Consider the following 24,099-nt stretch of genomic DNA (forward strand, 5'->3'; position numbering starts at 1 on the left):
GCTCCCACATTCTTTTCCAAGCTGCTACTCCCAACTTACCCCCCACTTAACATGAATCATTGCCAGGCCCACCTATGGCGCAAATCAATACACAATGTTTCTCCCTTATCCCTTCCAACCTTCCCTTCTGCTTTACCCTCATTAGTGCTAGATGCTTCGGCTGTAGTATTTACTGTGCCTGATAAAGTAAGTCCAACTTGAGAAACAAGAGACTGAAGCAGATGTCTCAGAACAAGGGCTTCAGTGAAAGTCAGAATTGCTCTCGAAGTCCTCTGGGCACATGCTTTAAATTCAAAGAGAGCAGAACAGTCTTATGAGTTGAAGCTAAAGTAGTACATCACTATCATAAAAACAGCGCATTAGTTTTAAAGTCAGAATTGCAGGCAGTCACTGGTAAAGTAAGAGAAACATTTGATCCTTCTGCATTTATGCATTTGCTCTGCTTGTATGCATGCAAGAGAGCGAGTGTCTACCATTGGGCATCAAGTATGGTTAATGGCATCAGTTCCAGAAGGGCAATCTAGAAAATACAGGAAGCAAGAAGGTTAAGCCAAATGCATTGGACAGTTAAAGGGATTCCACAAAATAGTGACCTCCTGTAAACAGCCTACAATGTGTCACGGACGAGAAAGGAAAGCAGACAGCAAGCCTTTGGGCACAAGCGAGTCTCTGCACTAAGGTACGCACATACATTTGTTAACCTGGAAGTGACCAAGCATGCTCAGTACCAACGGGCTTCTTGGAAAGTGTTATTTGCAAAACTTTGGCAAATCCAGGCAGGTGAAAAAAACTCATTTAGTGGCTTACAACTTGAACAGAAGACAATGTTAGGTTTCTGTTGTTTTCATGGAGCACTAGGTGCTCATCTGTAATGCACTCTTTCTGGCAGAGAAGTTTTAACCATTGTTATTTTTATAGACCACATTAGCTGCCAATATGAAATACCTTATCTCTATCTGGTGTCAAGTCCCGCACTAAGATTTGTTAACTGCTCGATTACATAAGAGAAGCTGTACCTGACGACAGAACCCAGCCTTACCCCAACATTGGCTCAGTAGATTGGCAGCTGACCCAGACAAGGCATGGTAGTGGTTTTGGTTGTTTTCAAGTCATGATGCAGATGTCCTTAGCAAGCGGACGGAGGACCGCAAGTAAAGAGGAAAGTAAGACATACAGACAGATCTGGTTTAACAGACTCCAGTTACTATTTATCAATTATTTTCTCTATAGATCTGTTCAATAAAACAAACTATACTTTGCATAATAGATTACTTCATTGCAGGTATTGCACAGGCTATATTCATCTGGGCACTATGGAAACAAGATAGCAGGAGGTTACTGTCTTTTTTTTTTTTAAATATATCATTTAGCACAATTAGACCCAGCACAAGAGAATACTAACCATTTAAAATGGGTAATCTCATTTAAATATCCACAGCCATCTCATTTCAGCTCTACTGATTAGAGAATCCAGAGCATTAGTACTGGACAGGGCATAAGGAAGGCTTCCTCTCTGCAACACGCTCCCCTTGGCTACTGGCCTCCAAAGGCATTCAGCGGGTCATCAAATGTGCTCAGTGTCTTGCTTTCAGATTTTGCTTCTGAAGCTGCTTGGGCAGATCTGCTTTTGGGAGTGGGTATCTTGACTTGACTGCTAGAGAAGATATCATCTAAAGGGGGGGGAAAAAAAAAAGCCACAGATAGATTTTAATGTGAAGTGACCGCCAAACAGAAGTAACATGTACATAAGAGTCTCCAGCACACAGCAGTGACTGCCAAGGACATTCTGTGATAAACAAATGCTTTCCTGCTGCTTGCGATTCTAGATGCATTTATAAGGACATACGTGGGAGCTGTTAGCTGTAAGTCAAATTAAGAATATTTTTTCTTCTCACTAGAGCAGAATAATACTTGTATTTTATAACATGTTCAAGCTCTCATAAGTATTTGAGAAGTACTAATAAATCAAACCTCCACAATGAATTCCATCTTGCAAGTGCCAGATAACATCCCTCTTATCTAGAACATTAGTGTCTGAGGAACCTGAGAGATCCAAGAGCTGTGAGACTGTTGCCAAAGAAAATCAGAAGAGGAAAAGATGGTACTTGCTAGCGACTACTGTTGCGATATCCAGGAGCCATACAAGAGTCTTTAATCTACAGCACAGTAAGAACACAGCATAAATCACTTGAGAACAGAGCACAGTTAAGATGCAAGGAGGCAGACAGCTACAGCTACCATCCTGCTGAATATTCAAAAAGTCTGTCTACAGTCCTGAATCAACATCTCCCACCACCTTTTCCTCAATACAAGCATTTCTGTTACAAATAACTAGGACCACGAAATGGAAAAATATCACGTTGCTATTAAGACAGAGCTCTCTCCTGAAGGATAGCAACAGATAGAAATGAAACCCTCCAACGTGGATACCCTGTGTCAGCTGCAGAGCTCACAGACCTGCAGTTCGTGCTGTGGCTAGTGCTGCTCGTAGGACTGTGCTCATGGAAAGAGATGGAGCTGCTACCATACACATGCTGAAGTGTTGCCCTGGGCACACACAACAGTGGATCTCTTCCTATACACGAAGGTTTTAAGTTTAGGATACTCAGATTAGGCAGTTGGACTATGAGGGGGTAAAAAAAAATTTACAAGACTGAGATATGTGGATCACTAGTGATTCACAAGGTCAGTATAAGTAGCACATAACTGGTCTTGAATCCCTATTAAGAAAACACAGGTCTTATACAGAGGTTAACAGCCATTTACTGGTCCAGAGTATAAAAACTAGTATTTCAACCTTCAGCATGTATCCTAACCTTAAGCAGAGGCCAAGCACGGAGTGGCCTATCACAACATGCTTGCCTTTCTCTTCTCACTACTTCTTCCACTCCAGCATGTGTCTGCTACTGTGCTGATCATAGGCATTACACGGGAATAATCCAGGACAGCATTTCAGCACAAGAACATTTTAGAAAGGCGGTAAAACAGAGTAATCCCCTACTGGCATCATTCCAAAGCAAGAAGCTATCACATGGATTAGCTTCACAGCAGAAGGCAAGTACAGTGAGTGCCATCAGCAGTAGAGGTATCACTCCCATTTTATGACAAGGCTTAAAGGAGTAGGAAAGTTTTGGCCATGGAAAACAGTATTTGTCAATGCACAAGAAAGCTCAGTCACCAACTGGCAGACTCTGAGACAGGCAGAGGTGACATCAAGATGTTTGTGTCATCAGCCATAAGGTCACTGAGGAGGCTAGAAGGATAAAGACCTGCGAAAGAGTTTTTCTTAATACTGCCACCACAAGCCTAACACAAATGTAGTGACTAGAAGCTATGGCAGGACAAAGAAGGAAAGCAGCTTGCAGCCTCCACCCCCTCAAACTGCACCCACTTACTGTTTTATTTGCAGCGCAAAGCATCTCCGAAGGCAACAATACACAGCCCTGACAACGTGCTACCATGATCACTTAAGCCAACCCTTAACCTGAGGCATAGGCAAGTGCCAGTTCTACCACTCTACTGCCAGCAGGGCATCCCCACCTTCAGGCATCCTCCCTATTCTCCTGTCCGTTTTCTGGAGCTCCATAGCTTTGGGCACAAAGTAGCTGCATACCTATGGCTGCACCACAAAACAGCCAACACTCTAGAGGAAGATGAAGTCTATCAGATACAGGGTGCTGTAGATGCTATAGATATCGAGATCAGATGTGACATCAAACAACAAGCTCTAGCACCAGAGTAGTTGTCAAAAGTGGAAGTGCAAACGACAGGTTCTGTTGTGGCTAATTTTCCAAGATACTTTCAAGTGGCACTCTACAACTGTTTTTTTCAACATGAGGCTCAGATTTTTGTGCTGAAGTATTTGGAAGGGGTAGCTGTTTGGGAAATTCTTTCATTTGCTATTAGGCTACATGAAAAAAATGTAAATAATTAAAAGAAGATATTTTAATCATTCAATACATATTTGAAATACCTTGCCCATAAACATTTAAGTCTTATTTTTTATATAAATTGGGAAGGTTTTGAAATCTCAAGATGTTCATTCTCTGGCAAGTTTTCTAACACATTTACAGACTTCAGCCAGGTCATTCCATCAGGCTGGAATGCTTAACAGCAGTCCAAGCAAAACAGTGGTAAGTCAGATTCAATTTGAATAGGTTAGAAAGAATGAAGACTGACAAGAACCAAAGCTAGAGGACAAGGGAATTTTTTTGTCTTAGAGGAAAAGAAATACATGTAATTGCAAAGAAGAGCTATAAACACGAAGAGCCTGAGAACAGACAGATATAGTCAGGGATCAAATTACTTTTGATACCTCCACTGACGGAGAACAAGAAAGAAGCATGCTTTGTGTCATTTCATATTACTGTATGCTGCTTTTTCAACAAATTATACAGGGCACACTTTTGCTCTCAGGTGTAGTATTTGTAAATTGTTCTGGGTATACATGGATGTAAACAAAATCTTATGGACTCCAAGGTAGTCAACACACTAGTGAAGGTGGGGTGGGAAGAGATGCTAATTTCTTCATATCAGTGATTCATCTGAAAGTACAATACAAAAAGCTGTGCAAATTGGAACAGAGAATGCATCTCAGAGCCATAACAACATGAGATTAGTCTCTTACTCCAGACAAGAGAAATTTTCTAATTCCCACAGGTGAGAAAATCCCTACAGGAATTAACTATTCCTTCTCTCAGAAGAATTTTATACATTCTCCTAAACCATTTAAGTTCTGTGCTAGTTCTACAAATCTAGGAAGTTCTCATCCAACGTTAAAATCCAAAGGTGACCAGAGTTTTCACAGCAGTTGAAAATTTAAAAGAAAGCAAAAGGTTCTAAAACATCTCCAATGAATGCAACTCAGGACAATATTATGAGATTAGCAGCAAGACACTAGACACTTACCCATATCATCATCAAATATGGATTTTTGTTCCACCTTTTTCTTGGTCTTCTTTTCTTTTGGTTTTACAGTAAGATCCGCAAAAATATCAATGTTATCGTCAAACAGGTTAGTCTCTGGTATTTTCTCTTTTGCTTTGTTCATTGGTTTAATTGCCTCAGTAGCAAATATATCATCCTTGGAGCAAAGCATAGAGAGATCATCAATACACAACACACTTCAAGAGAATAGTCAAATTATCTGTACACAGCAGCCAAGATGTTTAGAAGACTGACAGCCTTGGGCTTCTCAAACCCAAGAAGTTTGAGTCCCTTCTCCCCACGGAGGACTCGGCAGAAGTGCCTTAGTGTGGGATTGTGCACAGGTCAAGTACAGCACACAGAGGCTTGTATCAGCTGCTCAGCCTGCCAACTTTATTCCTTTTTTAAAAGAGTTATTTGAGCCGCTGTGCGTTGAATAGACAGCTAAAGATAAGAACCAAATGCTTTATTACTCTGAAAAAGGTCATAATCATAGGTATGTTGTCACAGCACATTCAGTGACATGCCCGCTCTGTGTTAAGGCTCCACCTTTTAATCCACTCTTGCTAATAAGGGGGTGAACATCCAAAGAAAGGGTTTCTATTGCCCAGTAGCAGAGCATGATTGACAGTTTACTTCACTACCAATCCTGTACACCCCATCCTACTCAGCAGCATCCATTAAGCTTGTGTCTAAATAGAGGGGTCTGCATAAAGCCGGGGGATCAAAAAGGCCAAGGTAGCAGGCTCAATTATTACCTCAAAGATATCTTGGGCAGTAGGGTCAACAGCTTGCCGGACAGCAGATTTCAACTCCTTTTTTCCAGTTTTCTGACAGGTGAAGAGAGAGTCTTCCTCTTCCTCCAAGAAAGGTATAGGGCTGCTTTTTGTTGAAGATTTTTGCTGTACAGACTGGAAGAGATCACTGCTGTCTTGATCACCCAGAACAGACAGATCAGGCTTCTTCTCCCTGCCCTTGATGGGTTTGTTAGCCGCACTGTCTGGCATTCCCTCCTTTAACTTTGATTGTGCAGCTGGTCTGGATGTTGAGCTGCTTGCAAAAAGGCCTTCTGATTCAAACAGATCATCCCCTTGGTCTGTGGATTCTGGAGGAAGGAGTTTGTTTGTCCCAGCAGACAAAACATTGCCGTGAGCTGGTAGTGACAAGCCAGAGAGGAAGCCGTTTTCCTTGGACTCTGCTTCAATAGCAAGAGGCTCCTTTATGTTCACTGTTGCTGACGTCTGTTTTGGTAGAGAGAATTGTGATTCTTTAGCACTGTCCACCTCCTCACTCTCTTCAGACTCTTGGGCAGCTAGACGGCGGGCCATTCTGCTAGGTGGTCTTCGTTTTCCTGTAACCTTGATCCTGGTCTGCAAGAAAGGAGTAAAAGCAGAGCAGGGTTATATAGAAAGGAAAAAAACCCCACACTTCACAGAAGACAGGTTAGGATTCCTGTTATGTTTCCTTGTAGCACTTTGTACGCCTTCACATCACTGCAATTAACATGCATTATCCATGTCATACTAGCACACTGAAACTGAATTAACTACAAGTTCTGCTCACAGCTCTGTTTTAAGTAACTTAAACAGCTACATGTACATTTAAACAAATGCTCAGTTGAAAATCTTGAGCAAGGAATGCTGAGCAGACGCTGATTTAGGTTGTTTAGGAGAAGCAGCAGGAACCATGCATCATCCATTCTCCCCATTTTTCAGAAAGGGTAAAGATGGACAAGTGGGACATTCAAGCTTGGCATAGTTTGCAGCAAGGTTCAGAAAAATAACCCAGGACTTTTGATTTGTTGCCCTCTGGTCATTCCACAGCAGGTGGAATTGGGGTACAAAAGCAACAGCACTCGCAAGTAGAGTCACAACGCAGGTCAGCAAGCCACTCTAGCCCCTCGGCTTTAGGTAATACCTTAGTCAGTCTGACAGCTTGCTAATCCATAGGCTTCTGTGGTGCAGTTACTCTGTACAAGTCATGACTAATTATATTTTCCATTTAATTTCATTTTATGCATAGCCTGCTGCAGTTCATTCCTCTGCTGCTTTTAAAAAAGCCCCCCTGCAAGTTTCCATTATAGCCGCTACCATATCCCACATGGACAGGAGCATTCACACAGGTAGGAAACAGATCAGTACAACATCCTCTTCCCTTTTGTTAATTGCTGTGTTGGAGTAGAAGGACAATCTGGATGGATATGCTATAAACACAGCTTAAAGAAGCCATGTGCTTTTGTCAGAATCATTGTAGAAGCATATCTGCCTTCAGAGTGTGGGGTTGTATTTATCAGAGCATGGCTGAAAAAACAGGAAAATCATGATGGAAGGGTGATGCGCTTGAAATAAACTGATTCCTGCTCCATGCACTGTTCTTTGAAAGGACAGACAGAATGCTGGGTAGGTTGCTTTGTTCCAGCCTTTAGAAAAAAGTGCATTTGGCTGCATATATTTACAACTTAAACTCAAACTTGAAAGGTTCAAGAAGCAATGACATGCCAAAATTAAAACATGTAACCTGAGCCACAAAAAACATTCACTGTATAGTTACTGAGATGCTTCTTCTCAGATTATGTCTGTAAACAAACATACATCATTGCTATGCTAAAGTGAACATTCAAGGTTGACCATATGCAACTAAAGGAGCTCTATTCTTTTGCAAGCCTATCTATTTAAAAGTATCATGATAAAGGGTTTTTGTCTCCTGTGCAGGACATGCTGCTATTGGAAACAACTATGCCCACATGGTAATGCATTAGTCTGATGTACAAGCTTTAAACCCATTTGACACTAAGGGGTCATGCCAGCCACTGTGGTGACAGCTGCTGCATCTTCCCAAGTCATCTCTGCCGCTCATCTAGTAATGAACAGCCTCAGCAGCATTAAGCAAAGAAAGAATCAAAGTTAAGATCCTAAGTTATCTTATTCAGATTGCTGCTCTCAGAAAACCCAAGAGATTTATAAAATCATAAGCACCTAGACCAAGTCTTAACTACGTGGTTCAAGCTTTTTTTTTTTTTTTTTTTAAAATAGCCACTAAATCTTTAACTAGAATGTGTCTTTTGCAGTCCATAAAGTAAAAGGTATGAATAAAAAACAAGTGAGTCAGGAAGCAGAGATCTGGCATGTCAAAAGCTGTAACACTTTTTTTGTTTTGGTTTTGTATGGGTTTTTTCTTTAAAAACAAAGTTTTTATTTGAAAAAGAATTGGGAGTGACAGTTCAGGAAAACATGACATTTTTATCCACAGAGGAGGTAAAGGTCAACCTACAGCAGTGATGTGTTCCTAATATCTTGCCACAGCAGCTGTCCATAACGTATTTTATAGTTAGCCTGGAGAGATGCCTTTTTTATGGTTTTCAGGTTGGCGTCTCCTGGGACAGGACAAGATGTTATGCTAAAATACCTTTAACCTATAGGGAAAACCACTGTATTTGGGGAATGTACACATGTACCTTAAAAAGGCACAGAATTAGGCATATGCATAAGTCCCTTACAGAGCTAAGAATGTGGTAGGCTTGACTTTCTCTTCAGCGGTCCACAGAAGTGAGAGGGGGATTAGATTTCCACACATCCATTTAGATTCAGATAGACCATACTGTTAGCAGAACTTGCATACTGAACCACAAATTCCTGCACAAGGACAGACTGCGTTTTTAATCCCTCCTTCTATCCTCCTAAATACCAAGGTTACCTTATTGGCGCTGTGCAAGGTATCCGCTTGCATAGGCTGATCAAAGCTTACACCTAGTTCTTCATTGTTTCCTGCAGCAGAGAAGGCTTCGCTGTTCTGTAAATCCTTGGGCTCATGCAATGGAGTGTCCAGAACTGGTAAGGGGGACTTTACATTGGAGACCTTAGGCATTGCACCAGGTAATAAGGCTGCAGGGTTAATAGCTAAGTTAGCCTACAAAACAGAGAAAACAAAAACATACACACAAAAAGAGATCATGTTAATACTGCTCAAGAGCAAGCATGGCTCCAGAGAAGCAGCAAGAACTAGCGTATGTAGGCATTCAAGTTCTACTTCTACAAGTGCCTGGCCTTTCTCACACCTACGCACTTCTGTGTCTCCCACGTCCTCTGTCTCACTAAGCCTGTGGAGTGCTCAACGCTATTATCCTGTATGAGAGCTTCAGGAACAGCATAGCCACATTATGTCAGACGAAATACCTATGTAGCTCAGTATCCTGTCTGAGGACAACAATGGTTCTGACGTTAAGAGTGATGCTGTGATATAGACAGTTATTAGTCATCTCATGTCAGAAGAGGGACATAATCAAACCCCCAAAACCCTAAGAGTCTCTGAACATACCCCTAGGAGCCTCTGAACATACTTTAAATAGTGCTGAGAAGAATAGCAGGTCAAAGAGGAGCCCACCCCCTGCCCCCCAAATAGAGTAAATAGTGCTGCTCAGAGTCAGGTCTGAAATGGGAGGGGGAAATAATATTAAACATGCAACACAGAAAAAGTAATAGAAAATACTCCATCTGAAAAATTGCAAGAGTAAGGTAAGGAAGTAAAAAGATTTTGTTTCAGGAAGAGCCATCAGTGAGGCAAGAAAGATTTTTTTTTTCTTTGAAAGTCAAAATGCCAGTAAAGTTAATTACTTGTAGCTTTCCAATCCGAGATGAGGGCTCTTTGGTTTTAATGGGAACAGGACCTGTAGATTTCTGCACAAAATTACATTGGATTAAACAAGTGGACAAGTTTTTATCAACCAGACCATAGTTTGCATTTTAATACATCTATAGAAAGCAGCTCATTGCTTACAAACTTCTTCTGAAGATACCTTGTTATCGTCACATTCTACCACCAGAGCTACAGTCACTCAATTTTCAGCTTCAGTTCCCCACATGCCATAGCCTCATCTTCATTATCACATTTCATTCCACCCTCCTTCTACCTAATATTATACTTTGCCATAGTAACTCAACAACTTCCATCTTCTTCAGGTGGACACACCACTAGTCAAATCAGACTGTGACAGCTACCCTCCCTCCTTGCTTATTCCCTCCCCTAAGACCCTCCGATGCCATGTTGCCAGACCATGATATAACTAACTTTTCTCTTTGTGACTGGCTATAATAGGGCCACAGACTTCAATGAAGCCCACGCTCGCTTTTGTAGCCAAGAGGGTTACAAAATTGTACCTCTCAGTCTGCAAGGAAAACAGCTTCAGAGAAGCGAGTGCTCCTCTATAGAAAGCAGGCCATCAGTGCCAGAAATAAGGCTAGGCTAAAAGAGCAAGAGCAGCTGTCTGGTCTGAAGACTTGGGTCAATTCTAGGACTCAGGGATGAACCACATCGGCTGAGGTGCTCTTCCCAGGCCTTGCTCTCTACAAGTTTGTAGTCTACCATGGTTCTGTGAGCTAGGCTGTACTACTGTTGGTGTGACTGGGCAGTCAGAGCTCCTTCAGCCAGGTTGAAGTAACTGAGGTTTTGCAAGGGTTAGGACACTGGTTTGGAGGTCTTGATAGCATGACAGAGGAATCCCAGCGTCCGAGGAGATCATTCTCCACTTAAATGCATGTGGTGTTCAGCTGAACCTCAGACAGGCTGAGATCATTCCTATACCCGGCTGTCAGTAGCTACAAAAAAGGGAAGACGAGCGTGATTCTACACTTCAAGGAACACTTCACCATAAGGGAAGACAGGCTAATTACTAGCCTTACAGACTTGCTCTGCATTCCTCAGCCCAGGGGAGAAAAAACAACACCCCCCCCCAGTGAAAAGCCTCCTACAGATGGAAATCCAACAAGTAGCTCTGCTGAGGCACAAGCCCGAATTCAGATCCAGACTGCCTCTCCCAGAGACCCCTGGTTGTGCAAGATTAAGGACAGGAGTAGGAGTCTTGTTTGCTCATCATAAAGTCTCTAAGATAAGATTCTCAACAGCCACAGATTTGTGCTGCATGCCCTGATCTCCTTTCTGAGAAAGCCCACCTATACTTTAAAGATCACATTCACTCCAACAGACACTGGCACTTCAGAGAAGAATGAACAACCACCCATTTTCAGTCCAACTGGACCTGAGGTGTAGGTCTTCACTGCCTTGTACTTTGCCTGTATAAGTGTGTGGGAAATGAATAAAACACTATCAATAGCATTTAAACTTCTTGCTAGTAACAGTGCACCCGCTGATAAGTGGAGACAAGTTTGGCCACGCGTTGCCGCTTTGCAGCCAGTGAATCCAGGCATTAGTTTTGATCTTTTCACGAGACTTATTTAAAACAAAACAATACATCTCCTTTTTCTTTGCATGCTGTTCAAGGCAAAAGATTTAGGTACTTGCCTCTGTAGTTACTGCCTTCAGAGCTTCATCTTGTTTAGCATTTAAAGCATTTTCTAGAAGGTTACTGCTCTCCAAGGAAGGGCCAGTACTGGCCTTAAGTGTTTTCTCCTCAGCTATTTTCTGAAAGCATTAAGAGCACAAGTCAACATGAATCGGGTAAAAAGCATGGTCTGCAGATAAAAAAAAAAAAAAAAAAAAAAAAAAACAAGCAAAGTTTTTTAAAATCTTGCTTCTATCTGAAAAGAAAACTAGCCACATCTTTTGACTCCGCAGTGCATCATAGGCATTGCCTTTTGGGCCTGCAATGACAAGGGCCTTCCACTCCTCCATTCCTTTAGCCTACCTCAGCCTTTGCTGTCTATGCTAACGATAAATAATGAGAGTTTCAATAACCTTCCAAATGCATACATATTTTCCCTGCTGTCCTGTGCATGAGGAAATAAAAGCACAAAGCTAGCTAAGGAACGCTGCTATTTTTATATTTTCAAGTAAACAGGCTCCATATATAGCTGCCAAGTGCTAATTACTTAAGACCATCTCTTCCACAGTCCTCAAAGAAACTGTTTCTAGGAACTATTGCCAGTTTTCTAGCCTAACTTCCAGCTATAGACATGAAAATAGACTAAAGTAAAAGTTGGCTTCAATTTAACTAAGCTAAATACATTTAGAGTAGCAGTTTAGAATGCATGTTAGGACTTTGACCTCAGACCACCTATAATGCAGTCTAGTTCAATACTGCAGCTGCTCACCCTCTGAAAACAATCCAGTGATCACAAGGATTTTAATACCACGTTCATTACCTTAAATCAAACCAACCTGCAGAGACTTTAATTACATAAGTCAGAGCAAGGCTCATCAGTCATGCATGAACTACAGGGAAGTAATATTAGCAAGTTAAACAATTGTCCTGGTTTCAGCAGGGATAGAGTTAATTTCCTTCCTAGCAGCTGGTACAGAGCTGTGTTTTGGATTTAGGATGAGAATAAAGTTGATAACGCACCGATGTTTTAGTTGTTGCTAGGTAGTGCTTACACTAGCCAAGGACTTTTCAGCTTCCCATGCTCTACCGACTGAGAAGGCTGAAGGTGCACAGGGGGCTGGGAGGGGGCACAGCCAAACTGGCCAAAGGGACATTCCATACCATGGGACGTCATGCTCAGTACATAAACTGGGGAAAGCTGGCCGGGGGGGGCCGCTGCTCGGGGACTGGCTGGGCATCGGACGGCAGGTGGTGAGCAATTGCACTGTGCATCACTTGCTTTGTATATTATTTCAATTATTAAACTGTTCTTATCTCAACCCATGAGTTTTTCTCACTTCTACTTTTCCAATTCTCTCCCCCATCCCACCGGGGGAGAGGGGGAGTGAGTGAGCGGCTGGGTGGTGCTCAGTTGCCGACTGACTGAGGTTAAACCACGACAACAATAAAACAATTAAACAATACAAACTCTACTACTCTGATTTCTGCTCAGGTGTGTTCTCTTACACCTAAGCCAGTCCCAGTGGTACACAAAAAGAAAAAGAATCCAATCCTCTCATCCCAGCCTTGGGAAACCTAATGCATCTGTTTGTTCTCTATGTCTCCAGGGTCACAATGGCCATTTCTATTCTCTCAAAAAGATTTGAGAAGTCACTTCACTTCTTGTGGGAATACATATGGAAAAAATCCCTTCCATAGACTTCTTTCCAACGTCTTTTATATAAGCCATTTACAGCAGAGGAAGATACCGGAAGATTTGTTTTAGCGGTACTGAAGAGATCATCCTCATCGTCATCCCCAAAAAGCCCTCCTCCAGATGATGGCTTCAGGATACGGTTTGCGGACTAAAGAGACAAAGGATAAAGAAAAGATACGTCACCGATCAAAAGCGCATCTTCTTCAGCCCATGATGCCTGAACTGATATCAGCACTTGGCCCTCCCTGGAAATCAGTGACTTCTAAGCAGTGTTCAGACAAGAAACACCGGTAAGCTGCACACTTCAAAGGCTGTTTTTAAATAGCAGGTTCAGAGGAGGACTTTGAACTCACCATCGACTTCTTGGGGCTGGCAAAGAGGTCGACATCTGGATCATTGTCCTTCTGAAGTTTGTGACTGAAGAGGAGCTCTTCGTCTTGAAAGACTCCGGTGCTTTTTGGCCGAGTACTTTTCTCAGAAGCCTGGAAGGAGAAGAGAAAGGTCCACACAGTGAGAAACTCCCTCCTTAAGGAGGTTATTTGCCTAGTGATAAGACAGTTACAATTCACCTGAGGCTACACTATGACCCTGGTAACAAAAATAAAACTTTAACTGCCAGTTATATATTTTACTTTGACCAAATTTGCAAGACTTATAATGTAAATATTTGTATTCACAGTTCAATTTGATGAGAAGATATTAACCAAAATGTATCTCTGTCTGCTGACCTGAGATCCAGCTGCTACTATTTACCTATAAAGCTTCCTTAGAAGGAAGAAGGAAAAAAAAAAAAAAATGTTATCATGAGTGTACGGTAAGGTTTATATTTTAGTAAGACTTTTATGCCTTGAATTTTTCAGCTGAGGGCACAGGACAGAGAAGTGTGAGGAAAAGAATGTGGTTAATTATCTTCCTAAGCTACCTTTTTAAAGAAGAGTAAAATAAGAAAAAAAAACCCACCCCAAAATTGAAGGCCTGTAAAGCTATTATTGTTGCCAGATTCCCTGTTATCCTTCCGTTGAAGCAAACACAGCCCCACAATGAAGAACAGAACATATTGTCTGCCTTTGGCAAGAGCTTGTACTTTCAAATTTGCTGGTTGTGTGGAAGGTTGACAGTGAAACATTATCACCTTATCATCCCTCCACTATCTGGCAAACCAACCAATATCAGCTGCCTGGACACCACAACCAATGCCTTTCTATGATCATGGTCACTGTACGCACCCAGGTCTGACTTTCAAAAGGCAAAGGCCCCACTGAATGTCTAGGTAAAGGCCAGTATCTACGTTTCACCACCCAGCTGTCTCTTCAGGACCTACACAAATGAAAGCGTGCCTCTTCAGAGCATGACTGAATGTCCAGTAGCATAACATCAGACTCAAAATCCAAGCAGCAGGAGCGGTAGTCATAAGAATAAAGCCCGATTCTCCCCTTCCCAGTCCAAGTCTCCAGGAGCCCCAAAGGGCTGCCTACTAAAGCTAGTTTCCAGTACACCATTTTTGGTCCATACACCCTGTCCTATGATTTTTATTACTGCTCCATTCTCAGCCTCTCTGTGCACCAGCTTTAATTTTATATCAAAAGCCAGGTCACATTTCTAGAGCACTAGAACTGCTGTTTATGCCCAGATACATGAAAACCTACTGCACATCTACTAGTATCCACACATGAAATGTATATTAAGCTGAGATAAGCAAGGAAAATAGTAGCACCTTTCAGATTTGCCTATGAAAAAGATTAAGTTCCTGAATTACCTATTCTGATTTTTGCATGAACATGCATTTAAGCACCTTAATCACTTCGTGACTATTACGTGCTGGCAGCTCAGTGCTTTGAAGGAAAGATTTGGAAGGATTTGTATCTTCCCAAATTCATAGGACAGATGTGGCTTCCTGCAACCATCTCACAAAGGCTTCAAATTCCACATCCTTCTACTTCCTAGTACCTCTGACCTTGAGGGGTAATTGGGGAATCAGTTCTGTACAGCAGACATCAAGTAGCTGCACCAAAACATCTGTACAGAATTTCTTTTCATACTAGCATGCAGCCAAATGCTTTTGAGTTAGTGGGATGGAAAAATTTACAAAGGAATTCAGGATCATGGGGAACAGCAGTAATAATTTCTCACCCAAGAATCCGGAAGTTTAGAAATAGAGAAAGATTAGCCTCCATGATATGAAGAGAGGGAAGGGTAAAAACAAAACCTTGGCTAGAATTGTAGAGGTAGAAAGGTAGAAATACTATTTCCTAGTTCAAGAACTTCCCTAGACTCACCACACCAATTTCTTTCTGTGCATTTTTAATGCCATCATCATCATCCAGTCTCTCCTCTTCCTCCTCCTCAAACAAGCTTAACACTTTCTTAGTTTGGGTCTTGACATCTTTCTCCAGAGCTGGTGGTGATGTTGCAAACAGGTCTGAACTGCTGGCTGGCTCTGAGGATGCTGCTGCAAAAGGCTCCACAAAAAAAAAAACCAACAAAATTAACACATCAGCCTGTTATTTAGTTCAGGTTTGCCCCAAAATCCACTAAGCTTTCTTGGTTAAATGCCAGCAGTGGTCAGAGTTCTGCAATCCATTACCAAGCAGTCAACTATATTCAACTCATAGCAACATGCAGATCAGCAAGAGGCAGTAGATAAAGAAGAGAACACGCTTTATGGCTCTGAAGGGAACACAAGTTTCCTCCTGTACCCTACACTCTAGTGCTGTTGATAAGCAGCTTCCTGCATAAGGTTTCCTCCTCATCCATATGTCAGGTTGCATGTGTGCCACAAGGCTGCGTTAAGCAGCTTTGCCATTATCTCTGAGGTACCTAGTTCACGCAACTTGGGATTCTTTGGAGTGGGCAGCACTACCTGAACCTTGAATGTGCACAGGAAAGTGTAAAACATAATAACTACTCTGGAAATGCATCAGCTGGTAATTCCCCGACAATCACTCAGAAAGACCATGCCCAAGATTAAGTTCTGCTGAAGCTTCTTCAATAATACATTCAATAATACACATCAATACTGTTCTGTAACAGCGCTGCCCAGGAGAAATTCACAATGCTGAAAGCCACAGCTACCAACACCATTTATAACTCATCAGACTGTGTTGAAACAAAGTTACTGAGCTTGAAGCAAAGCCTACACATTAGTATAGGCTATCTTTTAAAGGAAAGCTCTGTTATGTGAACAAAGATTACCCAACCCACTCTGGAGGAAAACTGAAAGATTCCTCCCCCCACCCCCCCCCCCCAAAATCCAAACAATTCTCTCATGTATGTCAGTTGGGAAACAACTTTTAAATGCCATTTAATCAATTTGCTGTTTGACTGACAAGTGATTTTGCTAAATGGAGACAGAGTTATTCTCTCCTTGGCAACAGAAAAAGAAATCCAGAAAAAGAATTCTGTCCCAGAGCAGTGCTGTTAGATTGTGGTTGTTTTTTTTTTTTTTTTTTAAACTGAACCTTTACCAAACTTCAGATTAATGTAAGAAAATCCCTCACTTTTTCCTTTGTTTGCTGCCCTGCAACATCTGTTCCTCTAGGCACAGGAACTGCTCCAGGCTCTTCTAAACACCACAGTGTATCTTCTACCTGGTTAGACTTTCCTGCTCTATCTGGCAGATCTTCCTTTTCCTCCTTTTCTTCTTCATTAAAGAAAGGTGGTGCTTGTGCTGGTTTTACTTTCTCCTGCAAAATTAAAAGAACGTTGTTGACACAAAATTGGTGAGTATATAAGAAGCGTATGCTGCTGTGGGATAGCAGAGTCTCAGTTTGCCTTCTGCAGGGATCTAGGACACTGGCAACATGCTTGACTTCTACTTTCCTCCCATGGGACATTCTGGTTTGTGACTTTTGATTTCTAGTATTATAGGCTCTTGAGTCTGGTTGAAGAGTGCCAGGAAGCAGTTGCAAGCTTACAGCGGATGCCCTGGGAATCTTGTCTGGTTGGTGCACAGTTTCATCTGACTGCCAGGAGCTAGACTGTGGCTTGCCTGTTTCTTCTTCTATTCCCAAGCTTATTGTCTTTATGGGCCATGACAACTGTTTTCCTGGTAAGCAGAAAGGCAAGGGGGGGGGGGGGGGGGGACGACAGCACACACACACACACACATGCAGGAATTCCCACTAGAGATACAGCTGTGTTAAGCTTTTGCAACTCCTACTCTCAATTCCAAAGCACAGACAGACAGTACACTATGGGCTAAGCTCATAAGACAGAGGATAGCACAAGCACCCTCAACAGAGGGCCAGTAAGAAGCCTGTAGACACATCTGAACCAGCTTGTGTTGAGGTGACACACAGGGTGAAGCCCTAGCTTCAGTCAGCAGTAAGGCATCTGTTCCTTTTAATGGTATTTTATGGCTGAGAGCTCTCAAAACATCCTGAGGAAGGGCTTTTAGCATAAACCAAACAAATTTAGGGTTAGCGGTCAAGAAAATTGTGAAATCTTTATTAGGCTGACAGTAATAAGAAGTTTTACATATAAGAGTTCAGTCTGCCCTGTTCCCATTCCCAATTTGCTAGAACTACCATTGTCTAAAACAAGTTAGACTTACATTCAGTACCTAACAAGGAAGATAGACTATAAAAAGATTAAGTGTTCCATGTTAGTTTTAAAAGAAAGGGGAGGTACCACTGCAGCCTTAGCAGCTGAAGGAAGTAGCGTAGATTGGGAGCTGAAGAACGGTTCTCCATTAATAGCATCATCTTCAAACAACAGTGATACCTTCTGTGGCTTTCTTTGGCTGCAATGAGAGAGAGGAGAAAGTGGAAGATTCAGTGCAAAAGTTTCAGAGGCCATGCACTGCATCTGTTTAGAAGTATAACTTAGGACCATCATTTGCAGCAAGTGGTCCCACTGTCTCAACAATTCCACCACCCTCCCTTCTTGTCTGCACAGCTTTCTGCAGAAGTGAAGATAAAAAGAGGTCAAGAGGATTTTATATCGCAGGCAGGGAAATGGAGACCCCAGTTCAGTGGTGGCAAGGAGAATGATCCACCACAGGTACAAAAAAGGTAAAAGCCCAGCCCTGCCCATTCCCACTCACACACCTCTACTTCCTCCTCAGCAGCAGTAGCAAGGGACAACACTTGCAATATGCCTGGGTCCGTCTGGTTTTGAGGGCACTGCTGGGCTGTTCTGAAAAAATGCCCTCGCCCCCCCCCCCGTGACTCTCACCTCTCTTTAGTGATCGCAAATAAATCCTCCTCATCCTCCTCCTCAAAGAGGCTCGTCTTCTTCACAGCTTTAGCCTGACTGACAGTGCTAGCTGGTTTTGCAGGGTCCTCTTTTCGGTCATCTTCAGAAGGAAGTTTAGCTGGCTTGGAGACATTCCAGTGTTCCTTAAAAATAAGGAACCCTTAAGGATTTTTTTTTTTGTCTTGGTCAAAGCCACTTTCCCATTTTCTCTATAAGCAGAAACACTTCAGCACCTTGGCAGTCCTTGCATCTCTCTACTAGTTTATTTTCCTGCCTTTGTGTTAGCCACTGTAATCTGACATTGCTCAGGCTTTGCAGAGGGCCTGGCCACCTTTTGGCATACAGTATTTGCCCAGCAAAATAGGGTGTACACACTTTACTATTATAGTTGCTCTTGACAACTGCGGTCAGTGTCAACTGTAGTCACAGGAGTAAGGTCACCCAGTAAAACCTGATTCGAGCCACTTAAATAATTAGCAAGTTTGATGTATGGGGGGAAAAAAAACCCCAAACAAAAAAAACCATAGAAAAAACAACACCCACACCCAAGACACCTTATTACTAGAGTGCATGATGCTGCACTTATTTCCTCAACTTTCAACCACAGTACTTTCCCCCCCACCTCTGGAGCTAGCATTTAATCAAGCCTACCCACTGAACAAGTCAAAACTCTACATTAGAAGGAAACATTTCTGGGGTTAGGAGAGTTTTCTGGCCTGTGTGTTTTCTTATTCCCAGCATTTCAGATGGTTTGGCCTGTTCCCCACCTCTGTTCGTCCCCTTTCTGAAAGGGACTACATGTATGTTGAGGTATGAACGCAGTTTATTCTACATTAAGAGAAAAATGTATCTAAAGATATTACTAGTATCCACCAAAGAAGCAATTACAGGACAGGTAATAAAAACCAAGTCTACACAAAACGGTAATTTTGGGGGGTAGGAAGGCCAAGAACAGTCTGGATCCTATTCACGAGTTAATTCAGAGACTTTCCACACAAGTTTTTGATTTACTTAGTGTCTCTGGCTTTCATTTAAGATGCTGGACCACACCTAATCCATCCCTAGAAGAGGGCTGCTCTCTGGGAAGCCTACTCATTTATGTTTCATTTTTCCCATCCCTAGATTTAAAAAAAAAAAAACAAACAAAAAACAAAACACCAACACACCAAAAAAAACCCCAAAAAACCAAAAACAACACACCAAAATCCAAGCAAATGAAAAAAACACCAAACACCACCACACACAAAAAACCCCCACCCCAAAAACCCAAAACAAAGAAAAACTCACCACATATCTATCTAAAACTACTAAGCTTTCCTTACAGAAATTAAAGCAGTAAGAGCAAACTTATTTTTCCCTTTTAGTATTTTTAAGTCAGATTTGTTGGCAGCAGCCTCCATTTGCTATCGATCTTTCTATAAATTACATTGAAAATACTGATTTTCTCTTCCACATGACTTCTGTTACCTAGATCCTGAGATAATTTGAGCCAAGAATCAGACAGCTTCCTCAGCTGCAAACAAGTCAGAGGATTGCGGTAGGCATGGCATGTGGACACAGCAGTTTGACTGTGGGTCCCGTCTCAACAGTTTTATGCTTTGCCCAGTATAAAGCCCAGTAACTCCTTTCAGCCAAATCTTACTCCTCAGTACCTCTTCATCACTGCTGAACAATAAGCTGGAGGCTTTCTTGAGTGGCTCTGACTGTTTTGCTTTCTCTTCCAGGGGTTTTTCCTGTTGCTTCTTGGCAGGTACCACACCAAAGAGATCCTTAAAACAAAATAAAAAAAATATATTTAAAAAAATCAAAAGCCAAAACCACAATGAAAAGCTCACTGAGAAGTCATCAGCATGCAAAACACTGTTGCCATCCACTTCTCAGATGAGTAGGATAGAGAAATGGTGTTTTGTGAACCCTTTTTGAAGACAATTTCAAGCGTGATACAGTATTCTGGTACAGGGAATTCTACGCATATGGCATTTGATAGACCAGAAACTTGTAAACACACAGCCTAGTTTTGGCCCACAGATTCTCCACCATGAGGCTTGACCAGCAGCCAAAAACCACCACACAGCAATTCTGTGGCACAGCAGCTAACACATTGGGGCACTGTTTCTATATCTGCATGATAAAATAGAGAATTAATCCTATTCTGAGAGGACAGGCAACAGGCAAGCTGAACCATTACCACTGGGCAAGAACCAAGACTTTTCACCTGAAGATGCTCATGCAGATTATTATATAGGCATCAGAATATACAAAAGCATATGTTGACTTCACCACCTAACACTTATGCTTTTCTCCACTCAACTTGAACTTCAGTTCCATAACACAACCGTCATGGCAGATACCAGAGACCTTACCACATTACAAAATATTTCACTATCCTGACAGTTGCTTCTGAAGAGCCCCTATTCAGAAAGGTGAGCTGGAAGCAGCCCCCTCTTGAACAGGAAACCTTTATCTTGAGTTTGCAGAAGTCCTCTATCTCATGACTCTGAGCAGGCCTCCTATTTGCCTCAGGTTAAGACTATGGGGTAAGTTAATTCACCATGAAGGCTGCAGGCCCAGAGTTGAAAGCTCTTTGGAGGGTGTGTGGGAGGGAGAAGAGAGTAAAAAAAAAGGTAAGAAAAGCACACACTAATTCAATTTTGTTAAGTTTCTTGCACAAACTGTGCTCTGATCTCAGTTTCTACACTAGCAGCCACAATTCTTACACACTGAAAAGCGAGAAAAAAGGAATTCACCAGCCATGACACAAGAGAAGCAAGAAGTCATCCATGTGGCTAGGTACCACAGGCCAGGATAAAACAGCTCCTTGAAGCTCATATCCGTTCTATTGCTCAGTGTTCTCTAGTCCTATCAATCAGAGGGATAACGTCCTTCATGTTTAGGTCCAGAGATGATATGCACTGACTGCAAAATACTAAAAAGATACCAAGAACTTGCAAGAGTCCCTGCTACCATTCTCCTCCATAATGTTGTCTACACGCTCAGAACTGCTACACAATGCAAGATCAATTTAGTGCTCTAATTTAGTCCTCCATTTACAAGCTTAGCGTTGTAAACTTCTGAATATTTCCTGCTGCAGTTGCAACAGGCTGTTCAGGAGGGTTCCCATACGCAGGCAGTATCAGGAAGTGGTACTTACCTCTTCATCATCATCAAACAAGGAGAGCGGAGCTTTTGTCATGGACTTGCTGGTGGGGAGAGACACAGCTTTGGACTTCACAGTTTTACTTGATGAAAACAAGTCCTATGCAAACCAAAGAAATATCACGTTGCAAAGCAATGCTATACGTTTAAGAACTCTAAATGGGACGTTCATGTTTTTCCTTTTTTAAAAAGTGTTCAGTGTGCCTGTAAAGTAGGGAAAGATTGTCTTACTCAGATGTACCAATCACCTGCAACTCCACGGGGATTTCCCTCAGCTTTGCATATTAATTGCTAACTGGAAGCCGAGGACACAAGATTAAACATACACAGTCTTTCATGATTCTTGCTCTTGATTTGCTGATCTTTCCCCTCTTCAGGCTTTCAATTTATGCCTGTGCGTACCACACAAGTTTAACTCTCTGAAGATAGGGAAACTGTTCCCAGAGATTTCATTCCTGGAGCAAGAAGGAACTTTCAAGAATGGTTGTGAGTAGATGCATGGATGTCAGAGTTCCCAATCCTACAGATCAATAAGGAGTCCCCAGATACGAGTGGACTGAAGTCAGGGTGACTCAGATCCCAAGGATTTCTGTAAGGATTTATTAAAGAGGTACTCACTTCAGAATCCTCCTCATCAGAGAAGAGGCCCCTCTGTTTTCTTGGAGGCATTTCAGATAAAGGCTTGAAGTCCTCACCTGAAGATGGTTGACTCTTTAGGACAAATAAAGACACTGCATCAGCACCCATTTAGATTCAGTAAGGGCAGGCACATCTTACAACCCTTTCTAAGAGGCATGCTGCTGGCAGCGTCCCAGCAGTTGAAGGGACAGAACTTGTCACCCATGGGCTGAAGTCCAAAACTCATGTGCTGAGTGAGCTCCTCACATGCAGCCAGAGCTATGTACGAATGACTTGCAAGTCTTACCATATGGCTCCCCTCCCACCACCATCCTTCTCAGCAGAAAAATGTATGCAGCAACTCATACCAGGCCCCCTCATGAGTTAAATGAAAATGTTTCTTTTAACAAGCTGTGTTTTGTAAAGGAAGAGGGCAGTTTGTGCCAGCCATCATTTCCTGCATTAGCACAGCACAGCCCCAGCCTGCCACCAGCTATATTGCCATTAAACTCAGAATTATTCCAGACCCAAGCACTACTGTCAGCAAGTTTGAAGTATAAAACAGCTCTTACTTCCTGACAGAGCAGGAATGGTGCTGCTGAATCAGTTCTCATACTCTCCTCCAGAAAAGCCAAGTGCTATGAGATGAGAGCAATGGCATTCGATGACCTCCCACCACCACTCCCGCTCCACTGACTATGGGTACTCTTGCACTGCACCAGAAATAGAAGCTGGCTTTGGCCCTTGTGCTCAGGTGCTTCTCATAAGGCAATATGAAGAAAGTCCTACAGCAATTTGCATTAGACATCCCCAGCACTGTACACTTCTCAGTCCAGAGGGGAGAAGAGTCACTGTAGCTCATTATGTTCAAATACTCCTTGGACAGCAAATATGTATAAAATGAATATATACAAACTCTGCCATAGAAACAAACATTACTACTTTCCTCAAGACACTGCTCTGAAAATGAAAGTGGAGTAGGCATTAGGAGGCTCTCATAACTCTGTACATGTGTCCTCGGGACAGCATTTAGAGCTTTCTACAATTTAAGAGTTTTCATTTGAAAATCAGCTTTTTAAACACTCCAAGTATTGGATATGCTTAGGTAGAACTGTGACATCCACCTTCCTCTCCCACAATATATACAAGCAATAGGTTACCAGTTAAGTTGCTATCAGCGGTTGGTATAAGTGCAAACACAGTCTCTGCAGCACAGAACTGTGACAGCAAAGGTTAAGTCAGGCTGGTTTCATTTCAGCCATGAACTTCATAAACATTTTTTATTATCAGAGGCTTCTTATTTTGCTCCCATTTCAATCCTACCTTAATAAGATTCTTCCAATCACTGTCCACACAAAAAAAGCCCTCAAATAAACCCAAAGTTTGAGAGGCAAAAGGCACTTAAGGACCCCTGAAGCACTCAGGTCACGGAAGACCCTATGAACCTAGTTCTGTTTCACAAATACGGCACTTCCATAGTGTTGTGTGTGGAAAGACTACTTCAGCTGCAGTAGCAACTTCTTCCTAAACCCTTAGCCATACGACCCATTTATATGCCATTACCTTTTTTTCCATGACTGTCTCCCTACGGCTTTCTGTTTCTTTAGTTGTGCCAGCAACCACAGGAGGAATGGCAGGTTTTTCCTTGAATAAGTCACCTTCTTCATCATCATCAAACAGGTCAGCTGTGGACTTGACTGCATTAAGAGACAAAACAAACAGGGAATGACGAGAACAGAACAACCACTACTGAACAAGAAAAGATACCAGAGTCTCAAAAGATACCATGCTCCCTTTTTAAAGATGACCAACATCAGAAGTCTTTAACAGAAAAAGCTAGACAAGCTCTCAAAGTGAAACACCACTTACCTGAGAGCACTGGTGACAGAGAATGCGGTCAACAAGCATTGGGGTAGAGTCAGTTGACACCTCTAAAGGCAGTGTTTTGTATTGGCTTGGCACCTCTAAAGGCCTAGAGCCTGCCAATAGGGAGTGTTGGGCACAGGGACTCAAGGCTGTGTGAATAGTCTGTACCATTTCCCTGATTCAAGTCAAGATACTGCCCTAGCAGTAGAAGGAGCATCCTAAGAAAGGAAAATCAGTGGAGAGCATGTACAAATAAACCAGTCTCACACCACTGACGAAAAGAAATGCCAATAACAAAAAAAGAAAAAGCAAACAAAAAAAACCCAAGCAGAATTAAGAGTGATGCAGGTTTGAATTTTGTAACTCA

General features: G+C 42.2%; 1 protein-coding gene across 3 annotated transcripts in view; it reads right to left on the reverse strand.

Annotated features, from left to right (window-relative positions):
- Window positions 1-1,181: 1,181 nt before the first annotated feature.
- The window catches only part of WASHC2C (WASH complex subunit 2C), a 37,676-nt gene continuing 14,758 nt past the window's right edge, over window positions 1,182-24,099 (reverse strand). For 2 of the 3 annotated variants that reach the window (XM_076338670.1, XM_076338672.1), the window contains 16 exons: window positions 23,430-23,563; window positions 21,867-21,959; window positions 21,244-21,348; window positions 19,745-19,861; window positions 18,072-18,235; window positions 17,526-17,637; window positions 16,394-16,579; window positions 15,173-15,355; window positions 13,250-13,378; window positions 12,949-13,044; window positions 11,221-11,340; window positions 9,537-9,599; window positions 8,620-8,832; window positions 5,685-6,296; window positions 4,909-5,083; window positions 1,182-1,670 (listed from right to left, as the gene is read on the reverse strand). In XM_076338670.1, the coding sequence (XP_076194785.1) occupies window positions 1,534-1,670; window positions 4,909-5,083; window positions 5,685-6,296; window positions 8,620-8,832; window positions 9,537-9,599; window positions 11,221-11,340; window positions 12,949-13,044; window positions 13,250-13,378; window positions 15,173-15,355; window positions 16,394-16,579; window positions 17,526-17,637; window positions 18,072-18,235; window positions 19,745-19,861; window positions 21,244-21,348; window positions 21,867-21,959; window positions 23,430-23,563 (2,639 nt within the window). In that variant the 3' untranslated portion in view covers window positions 1,182-1,533. The remainder of the gene's footprint in view (window positions 1,671-4,908; window positions 5,084-5,684; window positions 6,297-8,619; window positions 8,833-9,536; window positions 9,600-11,220; window positions 11,341-12,948; window positions 13,045-13,249; window positions 13,379-15,172; window positions 15,356-16,393; window positions 16,580-17,525; window positions 17,638-18,071; window positions 18,236-19,744; window positions 19,862-21,243; window positions 21,349-21,866; window positions 21,960-23,429; window positions 23,564-24,099) is intronic. The other variant, XM_076338671.1, reaches the window with a different exon arrangement.

The sequence above is a fragment of the Aptenodytes patagonicus genome, chromosome 5, assembly GCF_965638725.1.
Source record: "Aptenodytes patagonicus chromosome 5, bAptPat1.pri.cur, whole genome shotgun sequence".
NCBI lineage: Eukaryota > Metazoa > Chordata > Aves > Sphenisciformes > Spheniscidae > Aptenodytes > Aptenodytes patagonicus.